Source organism: Tauraco erythrolophus, chromosome 23 (genome assembly GCF_009769465.1).
Source record: "Tauraco erythrolophus isolate bTauEry1 chromosome 23, bTauEry1.pri, whole genome shotgun sequence".
NCBI classification, from domain to species: domain Eukaryota; kingdom Metazoa; phylum Chordata; class Aves; order Musophagiformes; family Musophagidae; genus Tauraco; species Tauraco erythrolophus.
Window position 1 is genome coordinate 6,909,922 of NC_141487.1, and position 16,377 is coordinate 6,926,298.

Sequence of the window (16,377 nt, forward strand, 5' to 3'; positions counted from 1 at the left end):
GTAGTTCTATCCATAACTTCCTTCCATATTACTCCTTATTCTGTCCTTCTCCTGATATCTGAAAAACTGCTGCACTTTGTCCGCTCTCTGCAGAAAGCATGTTTTTTCTCCAGGGGGGAGCTTGGTGAAAATTGAAAATTTTTGTGAAATTGTACACAGGCTCATTGGTCATATTTGTTCTGATTTGTTTAAAAGCTCCCAGCCAGCTTCAGTCTGAAAATACATGAAACTTATAAAATGTCGCAAGCTTGATAATGAACTAGGGGAAAAAAAAAATCAGATTAAACCATTTTTCATTATTAAAAGTGCAAGAAGTTTCTGAAACCTTTCAAATGCTTCACATATTCCCTAGGAATGTTTTATAGTGGCTGGCACCACAACTACCCCCTCCCTGCTGTTTGCTTGTGAAACTAGGAGCTTGCACAGTTCCTTTCCCTCTGTCTGGTCAGCACTGTTGAGCCCAGGACACCCCACCTCCGGAGCACTGAGTATCCAGCACTTAGGGACCAGATGGAAAAGTGCAGCTTTTTCTGAAAACCTGAGAATTTCTGAGTAAGCTTTTTAAAAAGTCTTGAATTGACTTCTTGTCTGCAGCCTGAAGATGCCTTAACGAACCAAACAGCTTGAGACAAACTGACCTCCAAGTCAGTCTTTCTGATGCGCTTAAACCGCGGTACCCCGAACCAGTATGATGACCCTTTACTGGGCAGCTGCCAAGTACACAAGAAATTTGCAGGTCACTTGCCAAGTTTCATGGAAGAGGGAGCTGATGTTTACATTTATTTGAGTTTGTAAACTCCTGACCAGAATTTCCTCAGCAGAGAAGCCCTGAGTGCTCTCTCACAGCATCTCATTTTTCATTCTGCTCCTGAAGACAGCCCCTGACAAATGACAGCTCTTCTAGCGTTAAGCATCCCTAGTGAAACATTCCAAGGGCATGATGCTGGCTTCTGGATTCCCTTTTTCTGCCCCCTCCCCCAATTTTTTCATTACATAAAGCTGACAACTGCAGATTTGTCCTCTGTTGATCGTGCAGGCTGTTAAAGAAAAGAGTTCATGTCCATCCCAGCTTGTTTCACTTTGCTGCTTTTCCTCCGCCAGCCCAACTCTCAGCTGCAGTAATATGATACCACTTGGCAGAGGCTAAGAGAATCTCTGGCACATTGGAAAGAGGCTTAATGTAAAGTCTACATTTTTAAATTTTTTTTTAGGGCTTTTTGAAGCTAGTGATTCTGCACAACTTTGGCAGTAACTGCAGGGCTACTCACAAGTGTTCCAAATGCAACTGTGAGCAAAAGGATTACCAATGCGTTCTGGGAAGAGAATGTCTTAATATCTGTCGCATCTCCCTCTAAAATTTGTTAAAGAACCACATGGATCAAGTAGAACAACTTTCTGCAAACAGAAGGAAGAGCTTCCTCTCAGTTGACAAGAAAAAGAGCAATGGCTGGAGAACCATTGTGGGATTTTTATGCGTATTCCCTGTGGTGGCTTTGCTGGCTATTGTGGGAGATCCTGCTGGAGCTGCAGTTCAGAAAAGTCAGGTAGGGGAAAGGATCTAATTCTCAAATGCTTGAAAGGGGAGTGGGGACATCAAATGTATGTGCATGTGTATTCTTTGAGAAGATAGATGAATTCAGGAAGCAATCTAAACAACGTGTAAATAACTGTGAAGGCAACAAGATCTGTTTATGGCTGTTTGAGTCTCTTTTTGCAAGGGATCCTAAAGGGTAATTATGCATCCACGTAGAATCGGATTATTAGAATGTGTACGCAGCTTGCAGACAGCCAAGCAATCAATATAGAAAAGATTTGGGCTGTTTTCCCTCCAAGCTTTGGCTATTCTTCTGAGTACCTCTGCTTTCCCAACCTAGCATGATGTGGTGTGCATATATTCTGATTTCCATAGTGGCTGAGCTTTCCTCGGAACTCCGGAGGCAGGGCTTGTGGTGTGTACGATCCAAACTGGGAGTTAATGCTGGACCTACAGAAACAATTAGTTGATCTTAACTCTTTCAAGGTCCATCCGTTAGCAAGATATGCTGGGAGACAGTGGTCAGGGGAAACTGTAGCAAGACTCTGTGACTTTCAGAAGCTGATCTTAATTTTTGCTTTTAGCTTAATTTTAGCTTTTAATTTTGTAAAAAACAGTTTTCTCTAAGTGCTTGCATGCTTTCCTGCTGTTGGTGTTTATGAAGACCCGGCAATGGCACTCCATGTTTGCATCACATGCTCAGGGCTCGTTAATTGATACTATCTCACGGAGTTATGCTACTGTTTAGTTTATGAAAGGGGAATCGCGTGACTAGGAGAGAGAGGGGGGAAAGAATTACATTCATTGCAACTCGGTGAAGTAAATTAGTGGAAGTCTGATTGCACAGGGCGAATAATGTAGAGCAGGGATGTTGACCAGTGTCTGCCTTTTTATGTGTTGGTGTCTATTGCAGTTGAGAGAGAGAGTTGAAGCTTTCTAGTACCTCCCAAGCTTTCTGAATGTTTGAAACCTTAACCCACAGTCATATGGGTTTCCTCCTGGGAGCGGCTGACTTCTCCAGTTCTGAGTATTCCCATATTCTTGGTTCTTTGGCATCCAGACAGATGCTTTCATCCAAGTTATACTGTCAATTTTTTAACTTCAATTTCTGTCAGAATCCTACATCTGAGCTACAGCTTATGTGTGGTACCTCACCCTTCCCAATTCATTTTGCAACACGTTCTTAATTGAAAGCATCCTATTGCACCAGTGGTAGGTAGAACAATGACTTAGAGTAGAACAGAGACTGGGTAGCACGTTTGAACGAGAGAAGTCAGCCCTCTGCCCTTTCTTGGTCTAGTGACTAGGTCAGATACAGGTTTCAGTGATGGCTGTTGGGCCTAAGTCACCCTTACTTTGTTTTGTATTTTGAGGATAAGCTCACTAGGGACACAGAAGGGGGTTTTTTTCTTACAATAGTTGTTCTCCCTTGGGGCTGCAGGAGTTTTCCTTGTAGGAGAAGTCAGCAGGCTGCTTCTGACTATCTGATTTTCCTCTGCTGATACTCAGGAGGCTTTAAGACAACCCTCAGGATTTCACCCTATGCTGATGTAATTTAACAGCCCAATGGCAGAGGAGGCAGAAAGGGCACTGTCTGTTACTCAGCCTGTGCAGCTTACAGCTCAGTGTGTTATCGTCAACTGGAAATGGTGCCAGTTGGGCTGTCAATTATAGAAGCTAGAAAGCAAATGCACTGCGTGTTCTGCTGGCTTTGCTAAGGGGCAGGAGCATCTATCACAAGGACAGACAGCTACTGGAGAGTGTTAACACCTTACCTCATCCCATCATAAGTTACCAGGTCTCAAAAAACAGCACGCTGAGTCAGGGCCCACAGACTGACTGAGAATTCACAGGACTAGCAATCCTGGGCTATTCCTGACTGACGCCAGAATGAATGTGTAATCAGCCCCAATACTGGCAAGGGATTGTAGAGAAAACAACAAAGGCAGAAAGGATTTGCCTAATTCTACCCTACTTGAAAGAACTGCCAAAAAAAAGGAAAAATAGCTTATTATCCTGTAATTATGAGCTCATCTTCTCTAGCCTTCTCTTACAGCTCCAACAGATCACTGATACACAGGCTAGCTGGTCCTCCACCCTGTCTGTGCTGCTCGAAAGGATGCCAAATTTTCCTTTCATATCAAGGGAAAATGGCATTCTCAGAGCAGCATCAGAGGTGAAAGCCACTGGAGATGAAGGGAGAGGGACAACAGCCAGCGTACTGGCATCACAAGTGCCTTGGTGAAGAAGGGGCTAGGTCTTGAGCTGGGCGAACCAAAGAGTATGGGTTCTTCCACCAGGTCCCTTAATACAGCAAAGTGACAAAGGTTAAAAGGGAAAAGTGATCCTGTGTTTTCTTTCAAGAGCGATTTGGCATCTGAAGGCTCCCAAAAATGTGATCAAATACCCTGCCAAAAGCTTGCAGTTTAGAAGGCAAGGTATTAGTTAACATCTCTGTCTCATAGGTGATGCTCCCTGGCCCTTACATTCAAAGGTGCTGCTGATTTCAAATTGTGAGTCGGACTCACAGGTGAGCTGGAAGGCAGACTAAAAGACTGTCCTAGGAAAGAAAGATACTGAGGTTGGAACAGGATAGAAGCTAGTATGGCTCACAGATGGGAGCAAAAGAGACTGGTTTCCTGTTAGGACAGAGTCCCTCAGCCTGTTACCAGTCATGGCTAGCTGTAGTCATGGAGAAATCCTAGTGATTTGGGCAGCATCTGGCAGCTGTTGCTTCAAGCTGCTTCTCTTTTCTTGCCATTTGCTTGCTGTGAAACTGGGATCTGCTATTTTGACTCTCAGAGCCTCAGCTCTTCCATGAGTAAAAGGAAGACAGCTCTTGTGTTCCATAGAATGTGCTGTGAGGCTGAACAGACTCCTACTGGTGCAGCTTTTGTAACATTGCCACTGTTTTTTGCCACATTGCCAACACTCAGCACTTAGAAAGAGTCTTGGTGCCTCTGGAGCAAAGGTGACCCAGAGATATTCAGTGTCTTAGTCCTGAACAGGGAAGGCAGAGCGGGTAGACTTTCAGAGAACCGTGTTGGGTCCCATTCTTTTACCTCCACTACTCAGGACTAAAAGACTTTTATGGTTTGAGTCAGACCTGTCACCAAAATTTATGTCTTTTACTGTATGATGGCTTTAAATGCACTCCAGGGTTTCCAGGGCTCCTGTTTACTTTGAAGGCATTTCAGATCCACAGTGTAGCTTTACAGAGAGCTCTCTGCACAAAAGGTTGCCTGTTTTACTCATTTGTCCAGTATTTCATTTCTTCTGTGGTGAGGCTGGAGAGCAACAGCGAAGTGAAAAGGAAATGAAAACTTTCCAGGAAAAGCTGGCCTCATTTCTGCTTCGTCTGTGCCGCACTCCAAGAGGAGAGCGGAGAGGCTGCAGTGCCCTGTTCTGGAATTATGCCGGAGCTCGAGGGAGCCTACAGCACTGATCCTCTGTGGTCCCCTGGGGAGGAGTGCTGCTCCCTTCCTTTCCTTGCATGCCTTATCTAAGAACTCCTCACAGCATAGCCCCTCTTCTGCTCTGTCTTGGTTTTGTTCTGCACGCTCTCAACAGGCATACTTTGCAAAGCCCTGACCAGCTGATGCACCAGTCTTGTCTCCTGGACACCCACGAGGGAGTACCTGTTGTGCTCCCCGGCCTCCAAATGTCCCATACCTGCTAGGTTTTCTTCTACAATGTTTAATCCTGCAGTCTCCCCCATCTCTTTCAACCTCCTGTTTTGTCTTTTAAGGAAGATGGCCCATCACCTGCTCTTCATGGAGTGAGTGCCTCTGCTTTGCACAGTCCGGCTTTCCCACCTCGACCTCCAGCACGGAGAAAACGATACACAATCACACCAGGGCACTTGAAATGGGACCACTTCAACTTGACATACAAGTATGGACTTGCATTAGCCCTAAGAGCCAGCCTTTTCTTAAGCGATACTGGGGTCTGAGTTTTTCCTGCCACGGATATAGATATTAAAGCCACGAACATTGCCAACCCATTTGGTAGCCGATGGACAGCTGCTGAGCCATTCTGAAGTAGGAAGTGTTTCTGCAAATGCCACACCTCTCACCTCAGCTGTGGGTGATGTGAAGCACCATCGCTGCATTAGAAGCTAGTAGCACACATGGCTGCAGGCTGAGTCCGCTTACAGTAAAGCTAACTGTTCAGGGGCAGGTTCAGGCTGCAGGCAGATGGGCTTCCCTCAGAAAGTGGTGAATATTAATTCCATCATACTGGTATTTTTAAGAGCTCCATATGAACCTAAATCATCACTGAGGGAAATTGCTGTTGAAAGGTTCTGTGATTTCAGGAGGATAGAGCTCTGTTAGTGCTGAGTGCTTTTAGGAATGTCTTTCTCCCTGTTGTTGTCAGGAAAGGGTGCCAACTCTTAGATTACTAACTTTGCAATAAAAAGCTCTTTGCAATTCTAGGGTGAGTGAATGTTAACCCTGATATTTTCAGACGTTTCTGCCAAGAAAAGTGGCTGTCCAGGTTATTAATTTCTAGCTGGGTTTACCACTGCTCAGAACCAGCAGCATTTCATTAGTACCATGCAGCCCTAGAGTGGTCTGGTTTTGATACGACGGAGCTGTGTAAATGCAGTGCTAGTACCACTTTCAACAAGCAGGCTGTTCAGAGCCAACTTTGATGGAGTCCTATGGATTTTCACACTGAACTGTTTCTCGTTGCTAACTGGCTCTACTGCTACTGCTGGCATAAAGCAACGTCAGTCCTCTTTGGTGTTTAATCTTGGAGCAACTCTCATCCTTATTTTACAAGTGGCCAAACAGCCCCCGAAACTGTCCAGTGCGATGGGGCTGTGGTTGCGGCATCCTGAAAAGATGCTTTTTCTTTCTGGGAGAATATTAATGGCATTGCTGAATATTTTTGAGGAGAGCTAACATGAGTTGACACAGAACAAGGTTCAGGGAATCCCCTTAGAAACAGTTTCATAAGATGAGCACTGGCAGGTAGAATCAAGCTGTCACAGTAAACCTCAGACTAGCAGGAGTCCTGGACACTTAGGCCTGTGGTTCACTCCAGGCTGAGAGCCTGCACCTTCCTGGAGACACAGGAGCCAAATCAGTGTTTTTCAATGTCTTATGTGATGACAAAGGTCCTTTTAATGTGGCTGCTAACTCCAGCCACTCTTAAAGTGCAGAGCAAGTCTCAAACCTGACCTCTCAAGAGAGCCACAGTCACTCACAACCCACAGTGGCTTGAATGGCAGGTCACACTGGATTTTGGAGAACACTTGAAAGTGGCCTCTGGCAGCAGCAATGCGTGTTGCAGCTTTTTCTTGGCATTGGGCTGAGGACATCATTGTGGAGCTGTGAGGGTCGCTCACGCTCTAGCTCTGGAAAGCCGACCAGACTGTGACTGTACCAGGTGGGAAGAGTTTCCTGTCGCCAACAAAGAGAAAAGGAAAGCATTTTGAGCCATGTTTGCAGTGGGTTTGCCTGAGGCAGCGGAGGTAAGGAGTGAGGAGAGCAAGTGGGGTGGGCAAAAGGACAGCAGCAGCTTCGTCTGTCTGAGAGCTCTGCACTGAGCCCTTTCTTCTCCACAGAAGCAGGAGGGAGAGTATCCTGAGGTCTTAATTGTCCAGGTTTACACTCGTTAACAGCCTGGCTTGATACGAAACCTTCTGCTCCCTTTAGGATGTGCTGGGATGAAGGGAGAACATAAGCAGCATAGCTAAAATACAACCAGAGGGATAGCAGAGTACACACAAGTTTTCCAAATTGCTACACTTCAGGCAGTTTCCTGAATGCAGATCATCTTTTGGGATAAGGTAAGTTTCTAGGAGCCATCTATACATTTCCATGGTTCTGCCATCCTGCACCAGTAGTTTTCTTGTAGTTCAGCTGTATCTGTACCTATGGCCTAAGCAAAAAAACTCCCTCGAGTGTCTCTCCTGAGTGATGAGCTTTTTTCAAAGGAAATAACTTGTTTTACTATCAAACCTGTGATATCCTTTGGAACCCTCTTTCAGGGTTCTGCCTGAGAGTACGAGAATTCAGAGTGTGCACGTACATTGTGGCCCAAGCGTTACGACCAGGAGTCTGCTGCTGAAATGTAGGCGTTTCCTCTTCTAGCGACACTGCACCACAGACTGGGAGATGTCAGGATGAAAGTGGTTTTCCCAGAGAACCTTGTCTAAAATGATGTGCTTGAGGAGGGACAAAAGCTGTAGTCCAGAACATGTGATTGTCAAGAATATCAGTAATATATTAGTCCCTGTGGGGGTTTTATTAAATGTTCTTAATACTCAATTCAAGCTACTCCTGTTTTGAACCTATTCGAGTGAACAGAAAGACTTGATTGCCTGATGCAGGCTGGAGAGCTTTCAGCTGATGTTTCAGAAGGGAAGAGCGTTTTCCTGAAGTTGTTCTGTGTTCCTACAGAATCCTGTCCTTCCCAAGAAACCTCATAAATGCCAGGGACACGCGCAAGGGGCTAGCGGCTGCGTTCCGGATGTGGAGTGAAGTTTCACCGTTCAGCTTCAGAGAAGTGCCACGCCACGTGGCTAGTGACTTGAAAATAGGTAAGGCTGGGCGGGCAGAAGGGACCCCATTGTGGATGGCAACCCCACGAGGAACTGGTAGAGTTTCAGTATGAAAACCAGGAGTTTGGAGGCTGTGTGGACTCAGCAGGGCCTCTTGGACAAGGGATGGGGCATAGTTTGCCTTTAGTCAGGTAGAGGAACTACTTTTAGTTGCTCTGAGAAGATGTTAATATCATCATTAATGATTTCTGTGAGTCTTGCAGTTGGGAAGTTTTAGGTAATTGACAAGAATTAACCCTCTAAATCTGCTGCTGGGACAGGATTCTCCCTGTTCCACAGATGGAGAGGCTGAATATTGAAAGGTGAAGTGACACATCCAAGGTCACACAGAGCCAAAGAGCAGGTGACAGATTCCAGCTCGTTTATGGTTTTAGTTCCCCTTCTGTTGATCCTGTTGAAGCACCATCTTTTTCTGTCCTCTCTCGCCTCTCCTTCCTTCTGCCCCTGTATCCCTATGCAGTAGTTACTTCTGGAGTTTCTCAGGCCTAGAACGTTAGTGCTGAGGCGTTATCTGCTCAGTCTCAACTCCAGATGGAAATTCTTCCTGGGATTTATGGTCTGTGTGAAATAATTATTTCCTGTGCAGATGGCAGCAATACTGAGATTACCAGCAGCTTTACCATTGTTTCGCAACACGCTTTTCACTCTCGTGTTGCATGCCTCTACTTAGGAGCACGTGATGTGCATTCCCAGGGGTCTGTCCTGCTGCCACAGGTGAGCTCCAGGTGGCCCAGGTCCAGTGGATGCAGGGGACACTGCAATGCTATCGTGATGCTAGCGAAAAGATGGCAAGCAACTATGGTTTTAAGGCTATTTGTTTATTTATGTTTAAAATGGAACAAATACATCCTGGGGTTATCATATCACTGTCCAACTTCTCTCCAAAAAAAAAAAAGTTTCCACGTGATATTGCAAAAAGAGTTCAGCATTCCTTTCTGAAAAGCAGACTCATTTGTGTCCGTTGGAAACAGCTCTAAATCCAGGGTCATCACAGGGCTGAGTATAGTTTGCATCTCACAGCCATCATTTCTGACAGTCACTTTGCATTTATTTTTCCTTTTGTGGCTCTGTAGGTTAGAAAACTTGCGGGATACCATAATAGATTTTTTTAGTAAACCACAGGTTTAGAGATGCCTGTGTCCTGGATGGCCTTACCCTGCCAGATACGCTATGTCTGATTCTTTTTTCACAGGCTTCTACTCTATCAATCACACAGACTGTCTAGAGTCTCTCATTCACCACTGCTTTGATGGAACAACAGGGGAACTTGCCCATGCCTTCTTCCCACCCAACGGGGAAATCCATTTTGATGACCATGAATACTGGATATTGGGAAATACACGGTTCAGCTGGAAAAAAGGTAGTACCTGTCTCAGGGAGCACATAATTAATGCCTGCAGGATTTAGATTTTAGTCCTTGTTCTGTAATTGCCTCATTTTGCACCCAAGCAGCTACAGAGAAGATGAAACTGGGGCTACCTTTAATAAGACCATACCTTCCTAGTGCTAGAAGATTTCCTCTGGTTTTACACCAGGATTAGCAAATGTACTTCACACAACACCAGCTGTTTTTCTGTTTCTCTTCCAGGTGTTTGGCTTACAGATCTGGTACATGTAGCCGCTCATGAAATAGGACATGCCTTAGGACTCATGCACTCCCTGAATCCCAACGCCCTCATGCACATCAATGCCACTCTTACTGGGAAAAAGACCATCTCTCAAGACGAAGTCTGGGGCATTCACAGACTTTACGGTAAGGAAGGCAGAGTTGTACTCTGGGCTCCTCTGTGTAAAGAACATTTGCCTGAAGTATCGGGTGGATCCTGTGGAGCTCTCATGGTGTTAGACCCTCATCGTTTGGCAGGACCAGCTGTCAGCCAGTGAGCAGTAGGCAGGAGAAATCTTACTGCTTTTTATGCATAGTATTGCTAAAAGGAGGTGTAGCATTGTCTGTTTCCAGCACTACTAGCTTCAAATGTGATAGACCAGAGGCTGGAAGTCTTACAGACTTCATGCTTCCACCTGCCCATATGGCATTCTGAGAACAGTCCACTCTGAGTCCTCAGACTGCTCTGAGTGGCTACAGCAGAGGCAGAGGCACTGTCTGTGTCCAACTCGTTACACCCCGGCCCAGCAACCAGCTCTGGGCATGGAATCTTTGGGCCTTCTGTACGGTGGTTTATACAAGAATAAAAGGCTAATTTTAGCTGTGGAGAGCCCTGACTTGCATTTGTACATTTGCAAGCATCATGTGCACAAAGATAGTTCACGTAACAGTGGCTCTCTGCTCTATTTATTGTACTCCTGCTTTGGATTCCTTCCCATCATAGCTCTACCACTTACAGCAAACAATCTCATTTAGGTGAAATGTCAGTTTGTTTCTCAGAAGGAAGTGTCCACCCCAATCCCTCTAATGCCATGTCTCCTCCTGTTTCAGGATGCAAAGACAGATTATTCATGTGCCCATCGTGGGCACAGAAAGGTTTCTGCGAGAAACGCAGGAAGCTGATGAAGAAGCACTGTCCATCTACCTGTGACTTCTGCTACGGTATGGAACTTCTCTTCTGGGATTCTGGCGGGGTTTGCACAGAGGGAGGATGTAAAATTAAGCAGTGCTTGCTGAAGGGATAGGCAGGATCTTAATTTCATCCTAGAGATCAGTGGAGGCAAGTGACTAGCCCTGTCCAGCTCTCATGAGAAGTGTAGCAGAGATGGCTGCTTACACATCGGAGCCAAGATCCAGGCTCGGAAATAGGAAGCAGCTTTTATGTTTAAACATTCGTGGACTAGAACATTAAACTGTCCCATTCTTCTCTAGTTTAACTAAACCAACGATAGGGAGTTTCTGAGAACACAACTGCTCCATGTGCCTCACTCTTCCCTTTTGGGCTCAACTGAGGAAGTGAGATGCTGATGTGTTAAATTCGGAGATCTGAGATGCAGTACGGTTCCTGAGGCAGTGCTGGGCCATAAACAAGACAAATGACATCTCAAGCAGAGCTGGACTTGGGCTGCTCTACAGAAAAAGAGATAATGTTAATCACCTTATCTAGTTGCTCAGTTTTATGAATCCAGATAAGGGACTAATGCAGGACCAAGTCAAGTTACTGCAGCTGTGGAATTAAGCTTCAGATAAATACCTACTGACCTTACACAGTACACCTTCTTAACTAGTACCTCTCTCTCCAGTACCGAGGTATTTTTTTAGACCAGATTACTACAAAGATGCAGTCAGATAACTACAAACCCATGTATCCTAGGGTACTGTTCATATACTGAACGTCTGCTCTTGCATACATATGAAACAGGCAAGTTGGTTTTTATCCACGTCAGTTTACATGCCACAAAACTGTTACTTTTGCATATGAGTAACGTTACATGTCCATCCAAGGATTGTTCAGTAGGAGCCATTTTAAAATTAATACTTTTAAGGTTCCTTAGGTGATAACATAATTCCACAAAAGTGTTTTGTAATGACTTAAAGCTTGACACTGAGATAGATACACTAACTTGTGCCATTTCTCTCCCTCGCCTCTGGCGGATAGAATTCCCGTTTCCAACGGTCCCCCCTACTCTGCCCCCGCCAAGGACAAAAACCAAGACTGTTTCTGAAGGCCGGAACGTCACCTTCCGCTGCGGACAGAAGATAATTCATAAAAAAGGCAAAGTTTAGTAAGTGGTCTATCATTTATTCCAGTCCTTTAGTAGGAGACTTTGCAGCTTACATACCAATTATGGAATTATGACAAAAGAGCATAAATAAGAATGCAGTTTATCTTCTGGAGCATGCCACTGTCTCATTTGGCACCCTGAGCAGAAAGAGGGGTGGCTAGCTAACGTGGTGAGAAAGGAGCGTGCAAATATTGTTCATAACATTGCAAAGCGTTTAGTCTGATAGCAGAGCTATCGGAAACAAGCAAGGATAAAATCCAGTTCACATATATAGCACTAATATAATTCTTACCACTGAGTCAAAGTCCCTGGCCAATATTCTGCAGAAAAAACACAGTCTTAAATTTATCCTTTTAATTAATAGTTTGTTAGCTCTTACTAATTTACAAGGCATGTTATTTCTGGACATATCTAACACTGACAGAGGTATGCCCAAGTCCATGGGTTAGTTTAGACTGAAGACCCGAATTTCTATCAACTCTCAATAAGAATCAAGCTCCTAAATTACTCAGGGTAGTGCCCTGAAATATACAGTGAAACTTAACCTTGTTTTGTTGAAGTCCTGTCTGTGCTGTACACTTACTCAAGGAAAACTTATTAGGAGAAAGAAGAACCACTAACACATATTGCATTGTACTGGACATTCCGTAGTTTAATTTCTATTATTTTTCTTATGACAGCTGGTATAAAGATAAGGAGCTACTGGAATACTCATATCCAGGTTACTTATCCTTAAATGAGGATCACATGAGCATCATTGCAAATGCGATTAATGAAGGAACTTACACTTGTATAGTAAAGAAAAGAGAAAGAATCTTGACTACATATTCCTGGAGAATCAGACTGAAGCACTGACGAGGGCCCTGGAACGAGCACTTCAATTACTGGTAGTTCTGTTTCAAATTCAAAATGTTTCTTTGGCATTTTATATTTAATCTCCAGTAGTGCAAATGAACTTCTAAATCAGCTGCTTCCATACCTTGGGCGAAAGAGACTCTGAGACTTGATTACTGGAATGTAAAACTTCCAAATTAGTTTTAATGATAAAGAATTTATCAAGAATGTGCTGTACAGAGAATTAAAAAAAATTTTTTTAAAAAAAGTGTCAGATTTTGCAGTTAAACTATGTGCATCACTGCGGACTGCTGAAAACCAAGAACATTAACTCTTCATCAAACAAATGGATGAACAGATTGATGGCTCAGCTGTGTTGCAATGGAGGCAGAGGTATTGTGGAAGGAAAATGACCAGTTATGCTCTGTAAGTGTTCTGCTGTTAATTTTTTTAGATCCTGGTGCATAGCACTAGAAGAACTTATAAAACATTAGAAGACCTAATATTGCTTTTTCTTTTGTCAGAAGGAGAACACAGGGTCACAACAAACCCTTTCTAATTATTCCATTCCACATTTTGACATGTTCAGTTCAAGTATCCACAGAACATCTTTTTCCTCCCCCAGCTGCTTTCCTGTGGTTTGTATTTATTACTCATGTAATCTTATCCCAATACACTATTTACCTCCATCAGCAGCTCCTCATAACTTGTCCTTTAGGTGTCTGATCAATAAGCCTCTTGACTCCTTCAACAGAGATGAGAATTTCCATCACTGTCCTCCCCCCGTCACCCAAGTGATGAAGTAAATATGCCACATCCAACAGGAAAATGGTGCGAGTATTGGTAGGGAAAGCCTGGTACACTCAAACGTCTACGGCGGTGAAGCATTCGTTGGCGGTCAGGAATCCCTGGCAGGCATTACATTAAGCAAAGTCCTTATCCAGTATTAAAGCAGCCTAGATTGCTCTTTGCTCAGGTTCATTCTTTTTTCAGTCGTCCTCTTGAAACAAATTTCTTCCTACTTAAAAGCACCAACAAAACTGCAAAGCATCTCCCGCCCTGCAGTACAGGGCAGCAGGCTGGGAAGAGGGCTGTATTAGAGCACAAAGGCTCTATCAGCAAAATTCTCCTCTCTTCTAGGACAGCAAAAGTGCAAGGGAAGAGAAAGAAACTAATAATTCCTGTTTGTCTGGTACAACTGCAATGGCTGTAATTTACTGGCAGACATTTAGCATGAACTCATTTAACTGACCAGAGCTGCACCATATGGATCTGAGCATCTCTTCTCAAGGCAGCTCTGTCTTTCGGATTTGGAGAAGAGGACCAACAACAACGAGCTGATCATCATAGTCCTCAGTGACTGTCACAAGGGGAAGTCAACACTTCAGCTGCAAGGAGGCTTAATCTTTGGGTAGAGCCAAAGTCCTTCATCTCACTCACCACTACAGCATAACACTGTCTTTTAAACATATCATTTAGTATGACCCAGTTTCATACAATTTCTCTGAATACTGTTTATTTACAGTGCAGCAACCTACTGCTGTCTCTGCAGTGCTCCCCAACTGCCTGATGCTTCTGCCAGGCAGCGTCCCCTATGCTGGACTTTGGGGAATAAGTGAACGCACAGGCGGAAGTGGTGGCAGAGGCAGGGCAAGCACTGATAGCTAAGGATCTGCTTTGCCACAGCTAGCCTGTGAGAAGTTAGCCATCTTCAGAACCTGGACGTTGACCTGAAGGCCAGTGGAAAAAGAAACCAAGGAAACAAGCTGCAAGCTTAAGCCACCAGGCCACAACCCAGCTCCATCATTCGTCTGGTACGCCAATGACATGAACGGCGTGGCACAGCACTCTAGCATGCAGATCTGCTCTGTCTGCAAGTTCAAGGCTATCTGGTTACCCAACAGAATCGTCAAGAAAATAAAATTAAACTCTCCCCATCCCCCTGCACAGGCACACTACGCGATGCAGCATCCCTGTGCTGAAATGCAGATGTGCTGGTATGGAATACAGTTCACAGATTTGGTGATATCCTCAAGGTAAGCATCAAAACTTAAATTCTCTTACATTACAATTTGAATTTATAAAAATAAAAATAAACCAACAACAAAGTACGTACCTGAACTACAACAATCCTGTGGTTCCACCACACACACATCGGAACTTCTGTTTTAAATGATCTATTTCTGCCAATTTTCCACACTGGCATCAGTTGTTTAAAAAGACTTAATTTCAAATTATTTGGATACTATGATAGAGAGACCTTAACTTTGTTCCTCTCCTTACTTGCCTTTGTAAAGCTTACGTATGATTAAAAGCAAACAACTCCCTGTCAGTGTCAAAACTCCAGATTTGTTAGCCCATGTTGGAAAGAACTAACCGTACACGAAGCACCTGTCTATGAAGTTAAATATCAATGATCTTAGCTGGGCAAGCACAGTGAGTGTTTCAGTACTGTGCTGCCCCTTCACTGGTCGCAGGTTTATTTTGCATGAATAAATAAGCTTAGGGTTTAGTGTTACCATCACAGTTAGCTGAGTACTGCATAGTACAAAACTTAAAAATGCATCTTTGCATGGATAATTAAATTTAGGATTATAACAGGCAGTCTATGCGAAAATAGACAATCAAGACAAAATAAAAGCTGAGTTACAGTAACCAAACAACGCTGCACTACTCACTCAGGGAGAGCTGATATTTCCCTTTTAAAAAAAACAGCCTGGAATTACACCTATTCCTCAATCACATTAAATTTCTGTTGCAATCCAGTATTAGGTTTTCTTTGTTTTACTAAAACTATCCTAGCTTAGATGAATAAACCTTTTTGTCAGGAACGTGGCTCTTCCAGTGATGCCCACACTGGCTGCAACAATGCCAAGGAAGCTAGGAAGGAAAGAAGGAAAGAATTCACGGAGTGCAATATGCACAGCACAGCTTGACATACAAAATACGCAGTCACGTTCTGCTCCCTTGGAGTGTAGCACAGGCCATGGCAAAAGGGCTCTCCTTTCCCCTGCTCTGTAGGATATAGCAAAAAAAAATGCTTTACAGTGGGTTATGGATCCCCAGCTATGAGGAATCCTGCTAAAATCACGTGTGCTTCAGTTACAAGACTGGTGATGGAAGATAGCAGTGTCTCCTTCAGGACTAGGCGATCAATCAGACCTAAAGAGAAAATAGTTCTGCATTCTGCCAGAGAAAAAAAAAAACAACCACCATTTTCAAAATTTACCACGATGTTAGTACATCCAAATTCTAGTTCCAAGGCCTCTACCCAGAAAAACTCTTTAAAATGCACTGAAATTGATGGAATGTTTATAATTTAAGTTAATCCTTTTACTGGACTGGTGCCCAGTTCTGACTGCATGAATACCACAGTATCTTCCAAATCTTCCTGTTCCCAGAAAAGAAGGATAGCATTACAAATTAGAGATTCAGAAGGCTGTGATAGTCCAACATGATTCCTGTGGTCTTTCATCTTCGGAGAAAGGACTGGAATACGGCATTATACAATCAGTAAAGCTAAGCTCTTCTTTTTATTGGCTATAGAAAGTTCTTTTAAATATGCCCATTTCCCATAAAGTTTCAAGTTTCTATATTAAATCTTTTTGATTTATAAAACAATAGAGTATTTGCTTTGCACCAGTGCCACTGTAAATACATGTATACAACACATCAAACAGTGCTCAGCCCAGTAGTGCACCCAAAAATATTGTGAGTATCGAGCCCAACCCAGCCTAGCTCCCTCCAAGGCATGCAAGAGGAGAGA

At 43.8% G+C, this 16,377-nt stretch overlaps 1 protein-coding gene across 1 annotated transcript; it reads left to right on the forward strand.

The window, feature by feature from the left end:
- Positions 1-1,334: 1,334 nt before the first annotated feature.
- On the forward strand, positions 1,335-13,088 carry MMP23B (matrix metallopeptidase 23B). The gene is made up of 8 exons (XM_009980108.2): positions 1,335-1,544; positions 5,283-5,428; positions 7,945-8,084; positions 9,298-9,465; positions 9,694-9,858; positions 10,543-10,653; positions 11,651-11,777; positions 12,458-13,088. The coding sequence occupies exons 1-8, from the start codon at positions 1,374-1,376 to the stop codon at positions 12,630-12,632; spliced, it is 1,203 nt and encodes a 400-aa protein (XP_009978410.2). The 5' UTR covers positions 1,335-1,373; the 3' UTR covers positions 12,633-13,088.
- The last annotated feature ends 3,289 nt before the right edge of the window (positions 13,089-16,377 follow it).